This window comes from Sinocyclocheilus rhinocerous, unplaced genomic scaffold (assembly GCF_001515625.1).
Source record: "Sinocyclocheilus rhinocerous isolate Xijiao unplaced genomic scaffold, SAMN03320098_v1.1 scaffold504, whole genome shotgun sequence".
NCBI classification, from domain to species: Eukaryota; Metazoa; Chordata; class Actinopteri; order Cypriniformes; family Cyprinidae; genus Sinocyclocheilus; species Sinocyclocheilus rhinocerous.
In genome coordinates this window covers 68,911-86,244 of record NW_015645076.1, presented here as the reverse complement: position 1 = coordinate 86,244, position 17,334 = coordinate 68,911, and the positions used below count along the sequence as shown (strand labels likewise).

Genomic DNA, 17,334 nt, shown 5'->3' with positions numbered 1-17,334 from the left:
ACACACACACACACACACACACACACACACACACAGAGAGAGAGAGAGAGAGAGAGAGAGAGAGAGAGAGATTAAAGCTTACATGAAAAGTCTCTTCATCCCATTACGTGTTCCAGAGTGTTTCTCTTGTGATTTGATTCAGATTCGCGATTCACAAAACGAATTGTTCAGACCGCTTTGCGGACCCGTGTGACAGGTAAATAGAAAAGAATCGACTCAAAATGATTCATTCAAACCATTCGTTTGCGAATGTTATTCAGTCGCAAAAGTAACGAAACGTCTGGAGAAATAAGTTAGCATATTAAATCGAGTAAAAGTCAACAGAAACATTTGTACTCGAGTCAAGTTGAACTGTATTTTCTTTGGTCAAAGCTAATGACTTGAATAAGTAAACATCTTTTGTAGGCCCTTTTATACCGCCCGAGGTAAAGGAAGTCTCACTTCTTGCACTCTTGATGTCTGCTTGTGATGCTGTATTATACGGCTCGGTACCCGCTACACCCTCTATAGCCAATCTGCGCCGCCGAAGCGGGTGCCCACCTCTCACCTTCATCATCACCATCCTCATCCTCATCCTCACAGTCAGAGCCAGACACCAGCCGAACAAGACACTCTCAGACAGACCTCATATATAGGAAGAAAGAGAGAGAGAGAGAGATATTAAAGCCAGCGCTCCAGGCTATTTTCCCCTCAGAAAGGATAGATCAACATGATCAACTAGTGGATCCGGACAGCTTTTTCAGGTCCATGCTTGGATGTTTATATCTTTTCATCTCAGCTTTGAGTTTCATCACTGCAACCGGACACTTCCACTTGTCAAGACAGTCCAACCGCACCGGTATCAGAGCACATACATACATGGGGATCATCGCAGCATTGCCCGGAAGATGTGTATCACTGCTTCGCGGCTGAGATCTGTGTCGCCTGCGCTCGTCGTGGGATCGGATCCCTCGGTTCATGTCCCCGTGTCATTCCCGGTGAACTGAGATGGCTCTTTGCGCTGTGCTGCGACAGACACGCAGACCGCGGCATGAGAATCGGACACATGTAGTTTTAATTACAACCTATTGCTTTTTTTGTATATTACCAGTGAAACAACTTTGCGCGTTCCCATCATCGCTGAGCGACTGTCAAACACCCACCGGGTGGAACTGCTCCGGTAAGAGACCTGAACACGCTCCTCTCTTTAACTCTCTCCAACGCCCGTGCACCTTTGCGCGTCTTAGTATTTTAGCAAGTTTGTCTGTTTTAATCGAGTTGCTTATTCATTGAACTGGGGCTTTTAATCGGAGTAACTTAACGCACTCTTATTAGACGTTTAGTCCATCTAGAGCAACCTGGGGTTAGTGTCTTGGTCAGGATCATCGCTTGCGTAAATTAACCATGGTTTTATGGTAGTAAGAGTGTAGTAAGCATAGTTTTGTGTACTGACGATTCATCAGTAGTATCACTGACTGCAACATTGTAGTAGCAGGCTATAGCCTACATGGAGGGTGTCTCATATTTTTGTAGAATTTAAAGACGTTAGAATAAATATTCTGGAAAAATATAGTTCTGTAAGCCTATGGGATCTGTGTGATTTGAACCTGTTCTAAAAATCTTACATTTTTAAAATTACAACATAGTACATCTGACAGGCAGAAAACGTATGAAACTTGTACTGATGTGCACTCTGTCAAGAAAAAATATATATCTTTAGGTGATGTAACATGGAATGTACATCTTTGTACCTGTTTTAACCCTTAAACGGTGTAGGATACACTGCATTAATAGTCTACCTTTAGAGTGCATATTAATACTGCTAATATGAATTCTTTATAAAACTGTAAGGCACAAAGGGTGCTGCCCTTGCTGCACAATTTTTAGTCTGGATTGGTCATCCTAAGAGGTATCTTAGATTTTCAGTACACATGGGTTTTCTAACCCCTAGGTTTTACCAGTAGGCATTTGTGCATATGAAATCGGTGAGGGCAATCATCTGGCCCCAAACAAGTACATCTGGTGCTGCTTTACACTATATCAGTGGAGTAAATGTGGCACTGAAAGGGAGCGCTTGTCAGAGATACTTTGGGAACAAAGGGCCCCGCTGTGCAATTATGTTTCTCTTTAAATAGCTGTAGGGGGGCAACAGTCTACAAGAAATCTATCTGTTGCACAAACCTACAGTGGCCAATGTGAGATGATTCGGTGCTTGATCTCCTTGGCAAAACAGTGTACTCTCTATCTAGATGTGTCAGTAAGAAATATAATTAAAGAAAAGGAATTAGAGGACAGCAGACCTGTAAATTTGCTGTTGACATGTTCTTCTCTCCCTCGCTCTCATTCTGTGTGTGTCGGGCTGGGCTCCGTCGTATCGATTCCTTCCCATCGCGTAACCCCACCACAGTGCTGTCACACGTGTTGAAAGCAGAGCTTGATAAAATAAGCTGTCAGATAGACAAGGTGCCAGATGGCTGGCTTGACTATATTCCAATACAGATCTATCAGAGTCCATTACACTACAGATCTTTTTGTTGTAAGCTTCTTTTCTCTTTGGCAGACTTACACAGTCATGCAGAATAGTTTAGGCTGGTCACACCACTGGTGAACTATTGAGAGCCTCGAGGAGCGAATAAAGCAATTGCTTGAACGTGTGAAAAGCTTTCTTGGCTCTTGCACAGTGGTGCACTGCTAATCATTTCTCTTAAACCATATTTTTTCTTGTCTTTCAGTAAAAAGCCTATTACTTATGTAAAATAAGAAAAAAAATGGTTGAGAAAGATGTTAAGATAGTAGGATTGGCATAGCACAAATCTAGTGAGGTTTATACTAAAACAAGACAAAATTATTTGCCAAAGGGGAAATAAAAATAAAAATTAATTCAAGATACAGCAGAGTATGAGAGTCTACTTCGAAAATATGGGATTGAAAATCAAATGATCTTTTGGGATCATTCTCAAATCATTCTGTAAAAGATGATCGCGAGGTTTTTCATGAACTACTGGAGTTTACGGGGGACACACCAAATTCTAACACATTTTAAAATTAATATTTATGTTTTCACGGAAACTTTTCACCCAAATTGCTATGTATAAATATATATGATAATTAATTTTAAAATTATTTGAAATTAATTTAGAAAGTATAGGCATTTTAATAGTGGCCTTTGGACCACACTTAAAACAAGCCACATTGTTTTTTGTTATTTTACAAAAAAATTTCCTTTGATGTAAATGTATCTTGCTTTCAAGATGTTTACTGGAAAACAACACAAAAATATTGAAAAAGAAGATGATTTTTTGCAGGCCTGTATTACTTCAGTGCATGGGAGAGCACCTGACTTTTTGGGCCTGTCATCTGCAAATTTCTCTCTCCTTCAGACTGTGAAAGACCACCGGGATTAGTCTAATCCTGCACCTCAGCGCTTTATTTCTCATTCCTTAGACACTCTGTACGCTAGAGCCTATTTTGATGGTTGAGTATGTGTGTGTGAGAGAGAGAGAGAGAGAGAGACAGAGAGAGGGAGAAACAGAAAGACTATGAGAGGGGAAGGTCTTCTGGGAGAGCTTGTCTGAGCTCCTGGGCTAATGAGGAAGTTGTGGTGCCCTATTTTGGGTTTCTTGGGGTTTTCCATTCGGCTCTCTCTGTTGTATCCCACCTTTAATGCCATTATTGAGATTTAATCCTGTAGAGCACAGGAAGGATGCCACTACTCAGTCAAGAAAAATGAGGAGGAAGAAAGTTCTCTCCTCTATTTATCTCGGTTCTGCCATCATTAGTTGGCTCAGAGGAGGCATGACTAATGTATGCCACCAAGAAGATGTTGCTGGGCTAATTGAATGGCTAACGCAAGAGTGTTTGTGATAAAATAATAATGCAGCTTGGCTCGTTCAGGGAGAAAGAGCGAGTTGGTATTGAATGGTCGAGTGTGAGTTGTGTACCTGGAGGTGAGCAGGAGAAATAAAGGACAGTAATCGGAGCCGTCCCCCCAGAGTGCACACTCATAAAGCTGAGTGGTTAGGAAGAGCACCATGTTTAAATATGCATGATGGCAGATGTTTCTGTTTTTCATTCTGAACATTGTTATTTCCTCTGTTCTACAATTCCTAAGCATTGAAACCAGGCAGCGGTAACATGCTCACACACCTCAACAACATACAAACATAGAAATCTAGACATTACCAGGGAATCAAAATCTAAACCTGTAAAGAAACAAAGATTTTGGTCTCGTTATGATGTAAAATGAATGAGAAATATTTCAGATTCTGCACCATTTCTGGTTTACTAATCAAAAAAGCACAATTTTGATACTAACCATGAGCATTCTTATGTAAAAGTAGTTGTTTCGATGACAAAAATCTACCAAAGCCTTCATATTTATTGCACCAGTTTGTTTGATGACTCTCCTTTTAACCTGAATCTTTTTGAGCCCAAAGTCACAGTTTTATGTTCTTCAAATAATTGCACAATTTTTTTGATGCATTTGCACCAAACAGTAGGCAATTCTGCGGTATATCTTAGGATTGCAAAAGATTTAGAACACAGCCCGCAAATTTGGATTGGGCTGGAGTGGCCAGCTGCACAGAAACAAACATCGAATTCAGTGTTTGAATAATGATCCCTGCGCACAACAAGCAATGAACAAACACTGTTAGCCAGATGCACTGGTGCATTTCAAAGCTCGGCTAGTCTTTCGCAAGGACAAGTTTTGACTTTTTTTAAACCAGCTTTGTATTGTTACAGTGTCAAGAGTAAATGTAGATGAGCAATGTACTCTTTCTTCAAGTGACCTGCACCTAGATCTTCCTAGTTCATTTGTAAGGTATAGTTAAAGGGGTCATATGATGCGATTTCAAGTTTTCCTTTCTCTTTGGAGTGTTACAAGCTCTTGGTGCATAAAGAAGATCTGTAAAGTTGCAAAGACTAAAGTCTCAAATCCAAAGAGATATTCTTTATAAAAGTTAAGAGTCAGCCACGCCTACCTAAAACGCCTCGTTCTAACACGCCCCCACATATCTACATCACTATGTGGAAAAATTTGCATAACGCCGCCCAAATGTTAACGCAAAGAAAGAAGGCGTAACTTTAATTCTCACGTTTGAGAGAGGCGGGGCATAGAGGACCTACAATAATGTACAGTATTTGAAAAATAATGTGTTTTTTAACATTAAAGCATGTCAACATATTCTGTTACACCAAATACACAAAATAATGATCTTTAAAATAGCATCATATGACCCCTTTAAAATGCAAAAAGCGTTATCCATCAGACTATTGAGAGCTCTAGAGTTTTTGTTAAAACTACATATCGTACTTTCGCATTTTTGTATTCCTGCCCACAAACAGTCGGATCAGTCCCAGAATATTATAGGTGTTGAAGTTTTACTAATCCCATCTTGTTGGTGGTGAATTAATCCTTTAAACGTACTTAATGTACATCATTAGAATATAACGTAAATTTGGTTGACGGAAATAATAGTAATTTATAAACAGAGCTGAAACAATCTAGTGACTGTTATTGTGGTGTATTTAAAGCATACAGTGATCTCATTTCAAAGTGAATATGCACACCCATTCACAAACGTAGGCCGGATCTTCTTCGGAGAAGATTCATAGCTTCACTGAGAGTATTTTTGTGATTTAGGTGTAAAGCTTGTCTATGCATCTTGATGAGATTTGATGCATGGCATAGCTTTAAAACGTAGTAAACTGTCAAATTACTTACCTTGTATAGCGTTATTCTCAGTGGCTCACACTTTGCATAGTAAAAAGGCTATTTGGCGTAAGGTACTAGCAAAACTGTTTGAAAGCAAATAAAGAAACCTTGAGCAGATTTTTAAGGTTTATTGCAGTCATGTCTCAATGAGTGTATTTACATGTTAAAGGGGTCATATGATGCTTTTTTAAAGATCATTATTTTGTGTATTTGGTGTAACAGAATATGTTGACATGCTTTAATGTTCAAAAAACACATTATTTTTCAAATACTGTACAGTCTCTCTGACATGGCTGCTTCAACACTAACTGCGGTTACTGACACCATGCCTTCTTTCTTTGCGTGCACATTTGCGGCGGGATTATGCAAATATTTCCACATAGTGGGGTAGATATGTGGGGGCGTGTTAGAATGAGCCGTTTTAGGGGGGCGTGGCAGAGTCTTAACTTTGATAAAGAATAGCTCTTTGGTTTTAAGACTTTAGTCTTTGCAACTTCAGGGATCTTATCTATGCACAATCAGCTTGTAACACTCCAAAGAGAAAGGAAAACTTGAAATCGCATCATATGACCCCTTTAACAAAATGCTGATAATTGTGAAATCAGCTTGACGTTGTGAGGTTACATTGAAAGTATAAAGTTTAAGTATAACACAATGCTTAATCAATATTACATTTTAAAAATATGAAGTATTCCCTTGGTCTGACTAAAATTATTCTTTTAATGAACATGTAAATACACATACTGACATGCAGGCCCAAAATCTGCAGACTTCTGCACTGATTTGGATTGAAAATCTTTGGAATGGTAATTACATTGTAAAATCTGACAGTACAATAAAGTGTTACCAAGCTCTTATTGGTAACTCTTAGCATGGTAAAATGAGCAAAATACCTACTAAACACACATTTGAAGGCTAGGGATGTGTAGAACTTTGAGAATGACGGACATGCCAATTTTGCAGAGCTTTCTGCAGCATTCTTTGGGCACAAATACAAAGTGGGACTGATAATATCAAGTAGGTCAGGTCTGGATTTGGACAAGATTTGTTTCATAATAAAAACAGAGGTTTTCTAAAGCAGAAGTGAGTGAAACCAGATGAATAAAAGAGGAAATACCTTCCAGTTGAAAAACTCATCTCGTCTTTAAGGTCAACCTCTCAGGCAAAGTTTTCCCTCCATTTTCAATGTAGTAGGTTGCTCTGCTTTGGAATGTGTGGAATTCATGTGGGCTTCTTCATTTGTTAAATTAACACTTGTAATATAATTTTCTGCATTATGGGAAAGAAGTTATGCCCTTGAAAGGTTTCAGATTTTAATGTGTGTATTTTTGTCACCGCATGCTCTCTTCTATCCAAACTTGCAGTGCGATGTGATTCTCCAGATAAAATCTTGAGCGAATGTGATTTGTGACGAGACAGACAGGAAACACTGTTCATTCGATCGGTACTTATGGGCAGCTGTCACATGCAGCCATATGGTGGTGAAACGGAGCTCGACTCCCAGGGGGCTTTGGGTCGATCCGCCACAGGTGTGCCAGAAGGTGCGAAGTTCAGTCCTTATTAACCTTGTGCACACAAACACAGTATTCCAAGGGTACCTCCAAAAAAGTCACAGACAGAGCTGCGTCCTTCATTTAACATGGGTTCTGTTCCTGCTTGTCTATTTTGGAAAATGAAAGCCAAAGAGCTCAATGGTAGATTAATGATGAGAGTATAAATACTACACTAATGGCCGGGCTATTCTTACTGGACCATCTGTTACGAGAGACAGGGTAGTGCTCACTTACATGCATTTGTTACCAACATGGCTAGCATCAACAACCATCAGTGACTGAAGCCACAGCTCAAAAATCACTTCTGAAATGCTGAAATGTTACTGTATGGGAAAATCTGCTTACTACAGTTATAATTTGTACCAATTTGTGGCCATTGTTCTTTGATGGTCATTGGGTATTGCTCACACGAAAGCCTGTGGATTCACCAAAATGGGAACATGGTTTGTGTAACGTTAGCAACACATTAGTAGCTGTTTGATAGTGTAGTCAAGCCAAAGGCTAATGATATTAATTATATGTCAGATGTTGTGAGTGATACATAAAATGCATTATGATGTTCTGAAACATCGTCTTGATTCGTTCGGACAACCCAACAGCTAATTGATTTTGAAAATATGTAGTTCTGTACATCTCTGCTGTTACCAGACACCACCAGTGCCATGAACAATTAGTCCGTCTGTTGAATTGAGTCTGCTTAGGACCTCAGGGGGTAGCCATCTATAATGTCTGATCAAACAGAAGTGTATAATGCATATAAAAACATATTATTGATTGTATAGGCTAAGCTAGCAAGCTAATAGGCCAGTTAGCTAGCAAAACATAAGCTAAATGAGAAAACACAGAGACTGAGAAATGCTTAATTTTATAAACTTTAGCTTCAGTTATATTATATGTAACATAATTTGAAAGACATTAATGATTATAATAAAATAGTTCAGACAACGCCCTAAAGCAATTTGTTGGATTTCTAATCAGGGCCTGAATAGAGTAACCAATAAAAATTCTTTCAGCCAATGAAATTGCTTTGAGGTCCTTTGGGACTTGATTCATTGGGTAGACCGAATTGTTCATGACACCGATCCTTGATTAGCATGCAAATTTGAGAAATAATAAAAACATTTTTAAAAAGAAGTAAGGTTTTCTGTTTTCATAGCTACCCAGAAGTTGCCTGTTCAAATATCTGCCTGAAGTTATCTTAAAATAAAAGATGTGTAGGATTTCACTTTTATTTTCTATGTAGAAAATAAATCATTTTAATGCTTTCATTACCCCACATCTATAAAAGATTGCACATTACACAGCGTAATATAATGTCTCTGTTCATACAACAGTGGGCTGCTAGCAGTAACTCACATTAGTATAAGCTTTAGGTAATGCTACTGCAGATGCTCAGTAGCTTTGCACCCTGCGGGTTAACGATACTCATCCATTTGCATATTCATTTATTCATTTAGCAGATGTTTTAGTTCAAAGAAACTTTGCCCCAAGTTCATTAACACAACATATGCAAGCACAGATTTCTTGTGATGTGTTGTTTGTCAGCAAATGTTCGGATATCTCTGGTGTCATCTTTGGTGTACTTTCAGGTCTGTTGTCGTCACTATTTCCTATGCCACTTCCTGTGTGATGTTAAGTGTTGGCCAACCTAACCAAAAGAAGTCGCTTGCTAAGCTACCAACACTAATTGTTTCTTTTAAGAAAAAGGAGCTAAGCTAAGAAGAATGCTTTGCAGAAAGTTGCTAGTTAAGTTGCACCGTTGAACTGTAGCACCACGGCAAAAGAAAACATTTTAGTTGTGGGCTTGCAGGCTGAATTGAGACAAAAAGACAACCAGGCCACATTGTAGACTGTTTCGGCAATGAAAGTTAGATCTTTTTAATGAGCCAATCAAAATGACTCACAAATGAGTCACACACAAACTCTGAAAGGTCTCACTTACACACTGAAATAGTCAGAGTGGTTACCAAATTAACATCTGACTCACTCGTTGAACCGCAAGCCATTACTTTCAGTCATATTCGATTCGAAATAAGAGATGCAACATACTCTAATGGACAAAGATGTTCTTCTGCTTTCGAACATTGACCTACAAACAGTATATTGACGTCTAAAGCTTATTTCTTTTTTTTAATTCAGTGCTGTGTAATGTCTGTAAATACTCTTCATGAAGGCATTATCAGCAGATATGTGATTAATCATTGTATCATGTAACACATTTTAATTAGCCATATATATATATATATATATATACTTCTTTCTAAAACATTAATAAAAGGAGGTCTTTTTAAATACTATCAAGTTAGCTTGATTTGATCCTGCTAACACTGTGATTTGCATAACGTAATACACAAAACAAATAAGTTTCAAATATTATGTATGTTTTAAGCTTTGCTCATATTTACTGAAATCTGCTGAGGAGAAAATCATGCTATGCTCAAAACAACAACAACAACAGATACTATGAAATTGAAATGTTTATCTGACTGAGTATTCAGATTATTCAATTTTAAAGGAAAACCTTGTAAAAGATGAATAACATACAATTTATTTAAATGTGAGCATGGGTATATTAAACACACACCTTTCAAAACTACTATACTACTATGTATATATATATATATATATCTCAAAACTACTAAGAATTTTTATGGAATTGTTAAGGAACCAGAATCATGAAAAATTATGTTTTCAATACATTTCTCTATAGTAAATAGATTGAGCTGAAAGCACAAAATCTGTGAGCTGATTTTTCCTGTGAAGCACTGAATCCACTGAATGAGATGAATGGAAATGGAAGTGACCCCAGCGCTGGAGTGCCACAACTCCTACTCTGAAATTCTCTATTGTGTTTGCGTTTGCAGTGTCATATGGTATGTGTGTGTAGTCTTCCTCTTCCACTCAACCTGCTTGTCTCTGGTTCATTATCATTCTTCACAGACTTACTTATCCTGAGACTTTGGCTGCTTGTCTTGTTTCAGCACTGCTGCATCACTCTGTGCCACCTCCCTCCTCATCTCTCCCTCTCTCTAACACACAGACACACGCGCACATACCCACTCGTTTGTCTCGGCTAAGTAGTCTGCACCATCGCTGAGGATGATGAGCTGCACAGCCAGACACAACTGATCTGGCAATATTTAAATTTTATGCATGTCTCATATCAGCGAGAGAAATCATACTGCCCATCTGTGCTCTGCACTCTCTTTCTCTTCTGTATCTTATTTTCTCTGTTTTCTCTTCTCATTAATTTGAACATAGGTCAGTTTGTCTACATGAGTATCATATATTTATCTGTATCGGCATTTTTTTTTGCAAAGCTTTTCCGGATCTCAAAATCTTTCCAATAATTCCGCAAAACCAGCCAGACAAACATAGTTATTTACTGGTTTTTGGAAAGTTTTGAGCACAGCGTGATTTTCTCTTCAGAAGTATTCAAAGTAATTCTGTGAGGTTGTTTCACACCAATGATGTGATTATTCAGATTTAATATACTACAGTGCTTCATCTGACCGCTGGTGCACTTAGGGAAAGGAAGAAAATTCAAAAGAAGACCATTTATTTGAAATAGAAATCTTTATAACCATTATTACTGTTATTTTCATCATTATTTCAATATTAATTAAAAAAACTACCTTTAGTATGTAGCATGTTTTGTACAATACCTGTTTGTAATAGCTTTTATAACAGAGTATCTGTTGTTTGCAACTGCAGTCATGATATGCTTTAGCTTGAATATCCTCTATCCAGCTTGGAACCAAAAGTCATTTTGTCCCGAGGAAGTAATTCTGTGAGGTTGTTTTCACACCAGTAACCAGATTTAATATACTACAGTGCTTCATCTGACCGCTGGTGCACTTAGGGAAAGGAAGAAAATTCAAAAGAAGACCATTTATTTGAAATAGAAATCTTTGTAACCATTATTACTGTTATTTTCATCATTATTTCAATATTAATAAAAAAAACTACCTTTAGTATGTAGCATGTTTTGTACAATACCTGTTTGTAATATATAACCTATATTTGTGTTTATTTCATGACAGGGTTTGAAGAGCAGGACACTGATCTTTTTCTGTGCGACACAAACACATGCAAGTTTGACGGCGAGTGTCTGCGAATCGGGGACACAGTGACATGCATCTGTGACTTTAAGGTAGGAATCAGTGCTCCTCATGCATTTGTGTGCTTTATTAGCACCACATGTTGAATGTGTGACCTTGTTAAAGGCATTACCACACGCGGAGTAAACAAACTGTCACAAATTAAAATACACCTCCACATGCCTTCTCACAGAAAACACACACATTCTCTCGGTTGGTCAGAGTGCTCTGCTTCGCTCAGACATCATACATCTGTGTCTTGTTGCAGGCCAAGCTGCATCACTCAGGTAAATAGCATTATCTGTCTGCTCACGCAGCGCGTGGGGGGGAATTTCCTTTGATGCATCTGCTCGATCGCCCAGCCTCGCTCGGCACAAAGATGCCTTGTGCACTTAAGAAGGGTCACGCTGCTTTCATTTCTGCCCTTAATACAATTGAGCGGCACTAACGCTAGTCTGGGGCCATGTGAGTGCCTCTAGCTGTGGTGGGGAGGGTTATTGGTTAAGTATCATGCGCCGCGAGAGACGGTACCCAGCCGTGTGTGGGGATGCCCTACTCCTGCGGTTGGATGCCCTGCCCTGCCCTGCCCTGCCTTGCCTCCCAAACAGAAAGTGGAATGAGAGAAGTGTGTGTAAGAGAGAGATGAATGGATGCGATTCGCACAAGTTCACTTACTGACATGCTATTGATCCAACTCTCATACTCGGAGAGAGAGAGAGCGAAGGACCAAAATGGAAGGCGGTCAGTCTCTTTCTGGACCGCTAGCAACACAAAATGGTATTGCAATCTGTTTGTTTGAGTGATCTGACTGAGGCAGGTATAAAAAACACTTGCACATTTAACTAGTATGGGTTTGGGAGTGGGACAGTGGAGGGTGATGGGGAGTGTTTGAAATAAATTATTGAATTGTTTTTAAATTGACATGGCGCCTTATGAATAGAACACTCATGGCGTGAGATGTTAAAAAATTTATCTGACACATGTAGATACAGACCAGCATTTAATAAACAATCAGAGACAAAAAAGCAATTACATATCTTGTGTGAACACTTTGCTAATATAATACAATACCGATCATAAGTTTGGGGTCTTTTGAAAGAAGTCTGTTATGCTCACCAAGGTTGCATTTATTTGATCAAAAATATATTAAAATTGTAAAATATTTTTACAATTTAAAACAAATGTTTTCTGTTTGAATATATTTTAAAATGTGATTTATTCCTGTGATACAAAACAAAATTTTCAGCATCTTTACTTCAGTCTTCAGTGTCACATGACCCTTCAGAATCATTCTAATATTGATTTGGGGCTTAAGAAACATTTCTTATTATTATTACTATAAATGTTGAAATTAGTGGAAATTATTATTACTATAAATGTTGAAATTAGTGAAATTCCAGGACGTGCTTAAATGGTGTGGAAATCATAATAGAAAGTAAAAAAAACAGAATTTATTTTAAACAGAATTCTTCTGTAACATTATAAATGTCTTTAATGTCACATTTGATAAATTTAATGCATCCTTGCTGAATAAAATGACTCCAAACTTTTGAACAGTAGTGTATATGTGAATTTGAAATACCCACCTTTATGTCCTGTGTGCGGTGGCTGTCAGTGTATTTTCATCTGCATAAATGTCAAGCAAAGTGCTTTTTCTCTCTTTAATTTATCCTTGCACTCTAGCCATCTGTCTTGCAATGTGTGATCAAATGGCTATGTGCAAGTGCCAAAGCACTATATAATATCTGGTCTGACATGGCTTTGAGTCTGTCATGTTCCAATTTAGAAATGAAACACGCTGAAAAACATACACTCTTTAAATTACACATCTGTGCATGTAACTGTTATACAATAATGGATCTGAGACAGGAACCAGTACAAGAGTAGAATTCATGCACAAAGCTCAAATCAGTAATGGAAATTTACTGGTTCAACAGAACTGTCCAATTTCCTGTTGGATGCATTGTTGTTGAAGAATATTTTTTTTTCTTTTCTGAAATAGGATATTTTGAAATAAAAATGTTCTAGCAAACTTTGAAAATAAGCTGCAAAAGTATCTCATTTTACATTTCCACAACTTCGTCATCATGGTTCATGGTTCATAATTCCTGGTCCTGGAAAGCCACTTTTCCTGCAGAGTTTAGTTCCAGCTCTAATTATTGGTAAATGTATATAAATAATCAAAGTCTTTGGGTTCGCTTAAAAAGCCAGGTGTGTTGGAGCACGATCAGTACTAAACTCTACAGGAAAAGCGACTCTCCAGGACCAGAAATTAGGATTAGATGAACACATGAATTAGCATGTGACAGGCCACATTTAAAAAGTGGAAATAAAATGTAAATTGGAAAGCATCAAATAAAATAAGAAAATAATAATATACATTAAAATAGCATATAAATAGAAAAATAAACAATTTAAAGAGTATAAATAATTTAAAGGGAATGAGGAAAATGGTCATAAAATGATAAAGAATGTATTAAATTAGCATTTTACTAAAGACAATTTATTAACAATAAATGTTTTTAGATCAGAGAAAGAAAATGAGTATTTATTGATTGTGTGTGTGTGTGTGTGTGTGTGTAGAAGTGTGTAGAAGTGTGAGCATCAGTGATGCTGCTTAGACACACTGACCCTTCTATCACCTGCTTGTATATGGTCACTTAGGGCCTGGCAGCCACAGTCGAACAACACAAACACACATTTTCACACACGAATGGCTGGGAATTTTTGTGTTTGACATGTTCTTCCCCTTTCCTCTCTCTGTACTTAAGACATACATTAACACACACACACACACACACACACAACACAACACAACACAACACAACACAACACAACAGACGGAGGCCATCACCTTGGCAGTGTCCTAATGAAGCGATATGAAGGACTGAGTGCTTTAGCTCAATAATTCTAGCAATAGTTTCCATTAGGAGCCACTAACACAGTAACATAACCTCCACACACACACACACACACACACACACACACGTAGCAACATGCTAACCGACTTCTGCCCAACCCCTTTCCTTCCCATCTCACTTTCTCTCCTTTTCCATCACTTTTTTTTAACTGTGTCTAAGAGCTCTGATTAATTCAAGCATTCTCTTACAATTCTTTTTTCAACACATCTCAGTATATAGTCAGTTATTGTGTATGATCTGGCAGGTGTGTGTGTGTGTGTGTGTGTGTATGCAGCAGTTTCTCTGGAGGCATGTGGACATTTTCACATACTCATCACTAATGTATGAGACTTACAGTATATCAGAATCGGTTTTCATACAGTACCGTTTTAATGGTACAGGACATGTTTTGTGCTCTTTATTTAGTGGATACAGTGACCCCTTTAGGTAATCAAAGAAATTGCACTTGATTTAATGTTCTGAGTTCCCAACAAATGCCCTACAATGAAACAGATAAGTGACCGTCCTGTATGTCAATTATGTTTAGACACTTAATTTTTTTTTTGACAAAGCACTGTGATACACTAAAATATGTTAACATATCAAAAAAATTCAGCTTTCTTTAAAGGTGCCATAGAATGGAAAACTGTATTTACCTTGGCATAGTAACAGCCAATCAGAGCAGAGCTCAACTTTATTATTCATGACCCTTCCAAATAAGGTAAAAACAGACCATTTCATTCTAGGGACAAATCCTAGGGTTGTAAATGGACATGTAAAACCGTTTCTGGAGATTTTTTGCCCTTACCTAAGCCACATACCTTCTATGTAGATATCAGAGAGCAATTTAAAATATTGTATCAATGCATTCTATGGCACCTTTAAAGGAATGCGTCACCAAAAAATTAAAATCCTGTAATTATTTACTAACCCTTATGTCATTCCAAACCTGTACACTGTTGTCATGCCAGCATATGTTTTTTTCTATTACTTTAACTCATCAAATTTATTCTGATGATCTGTTTAATTATATGAGATTCAACTTGATTAAGTTAGTTTAATATAATTTAAATTAACCGGGAAAAAATGAGTTAAAATGAGTGGAAATGTTTCAAAGTTTTTTTCAACTCTAGCGCAAAATGACATCAGGTGTGTTTTTGCTTTATGCTTTTTATTTAGTTATTTGTTTTTGTTTTTTTCACGAAAAGAAAATTATGAGTTTCCCACGCATAATTATGACATTGTGGTGTCATTTATCTCATAAATATGATATTTCCAACATCACTTGAACGCACCGTATAGCTTGGCACATTAGTCTAGAATTAATGTGCAGGTGTGCAAGTCTGAATATATCATCTGTTTAATGTTGCTCATCCAGTCGCATTTGTAATGTATTATTCTTGAGTCTTTTGTTTTTAAGTGTTACATAATGTCAAGCTGTTTTGGCACTGAAATCGAGCTTATCCTTCATTAGTTAATAATCTTATTGTCTGATTTGTATTCATAAATTTGAATCTAATGAGTTTTTAAAAAATCTAATGAGATGAAGCCCCTTTCATTTTTAAAGCATTTAAGACACTACATTATTGAATATTCCTGTAGTAATTACTGTAGTTTTGGGTCTGAAGCTGCTTGTGCAGTATATGATACACCTAACAATGAGACTGGCTTGTAAAAGATGCCTGGTTGTGGCTCCGCTCTGAGTGCGAGGACACAGTGAGGGATGCAGTTCTACAGAGCAGGAAAAACGATATGAGAGATAGATGAGAGCAGTTACAGTAAATGGAAGAACAGGAAGAAAGAATTTCTCTTAATGACATGTTAATATCCTCGTCAAAAAGCGGCTGCTGGTTGAAGATGTATGAGGAAACAGCAGTTATATCATCTTTCCTTCCTCCCTATTCATCATTCACTGGCTGTAGTATCCAGTTTCTAATTTCAGCCTTTCAATTCTCTACAGCTTTCTACTCAGTGTTTCATTCATTTCTCCATTCTGTCAATTGCTCATCACATGTTGGAGCTCTCTGTTTCACTCTCTCTTTTTTTGCTAATATAGATAATAAAGGTTTGAGTCTCAGCTTGAAAGCAATGCAGTGTTTACTTTTAGAAAATCCATATATTTACCTGACAACAAAGTCAGTACGATTGGAAGTGTGTGTGTGTGTGTGTGTGCTGAAGTTAAGTGCAGTGATTAAATCAATTGCTACATACCCACACACACATGCACACACCTGTTGAAATCATGTAGTATCTGCCTCCAGCTGTAGATCCTATGTCTTTTTTCTTTCTAATTTATTTTTGTTAATTTGTACTGTTTTTACTTCCTTTGCCTCACACATCTGTATCAACTTACACAATTCAGATTTAGGTATATGGGTCTTTCCATTAAAAGCATTGCAAATCATGTAATTCCAACTGCAATACTTCAAGCAACCAACTTAATGGGACTTTGTCACCTCAGGCTCACTGGAAAAATGTGCCTGTTCTGCAAAATGATATTACATTGCTACTTGCATATTTCGCGACAGAAATATTTCTTACAGTGAATTATGCAGTGAGTGCCACTAAAAGTGTGTTCAGTTTTATCCAAAACAAATTAACATGAACGTTGAACAAATGAACATGGTTGTTGAATGTATCAAGGCAGTTTTGAATGAAATGTCACTAAATGGTTAATGCTCTATTGCGTTTGAAAATAACGAACCACTTACTGTAAACCCAACCGATAGTGGTAGCAAAAGCAAATGTGAGATAAAAACACATTTGCGGAGGCAACCATGCCATTTTAGTTTGCTTCTACAAGTCCTTGAGCTCTTTTATCGGTACTTGCGTTTAACGGGACTCGTACCAAGCACTTCGTATCTCAAATGCAGTGTTGTACCAGGTGAGCTACAGAGCAAGTTTACTACATCAGAAAAAACATACATATGGAAAAGATTATGTGATGAAAACCTCAAATTGTATTAATTTATAAATAATGCACTATGGAAAAAGTGCTTTTATCTATATATATATATATATATATATATTAGAGCCCGACCGATATATCGTTTTGCCGATATTATCAGCCGATATGAGCCTGTCGA

The 17,334-nt window shown here is 37.4% G+C and overlaps 1 protein-coding gene across 1 annotated transcript in view; it reads left to right on the top strand.

Annotated features, from left to right (window-relative positions):
* Positions 1 to 730: 730 nt before the first annotated feature.
* The window catches only part of LOC107705517 (tomoregulin-2-like), a 54,868-nt gene continuing 38,264 nt past the window's right edge, over positions 731 to 17,334 (top strand). Inside the window, exons 1-2 of the mRNA XM_016508824.1 lie at positions 731 to 1,159; positions 11,292 to 11,401. Coding sequence (XP_016364310.1) covers positions 988 to 1,159; positions 11,292 to 11,401 — 282 coding nt within the window. The 5' untranslated portion in view covers positions 731 to 987. The remainder of the gene's footprint in view (positions 1,160 to 11,291; positions 11,402 to 17,334) is intronic.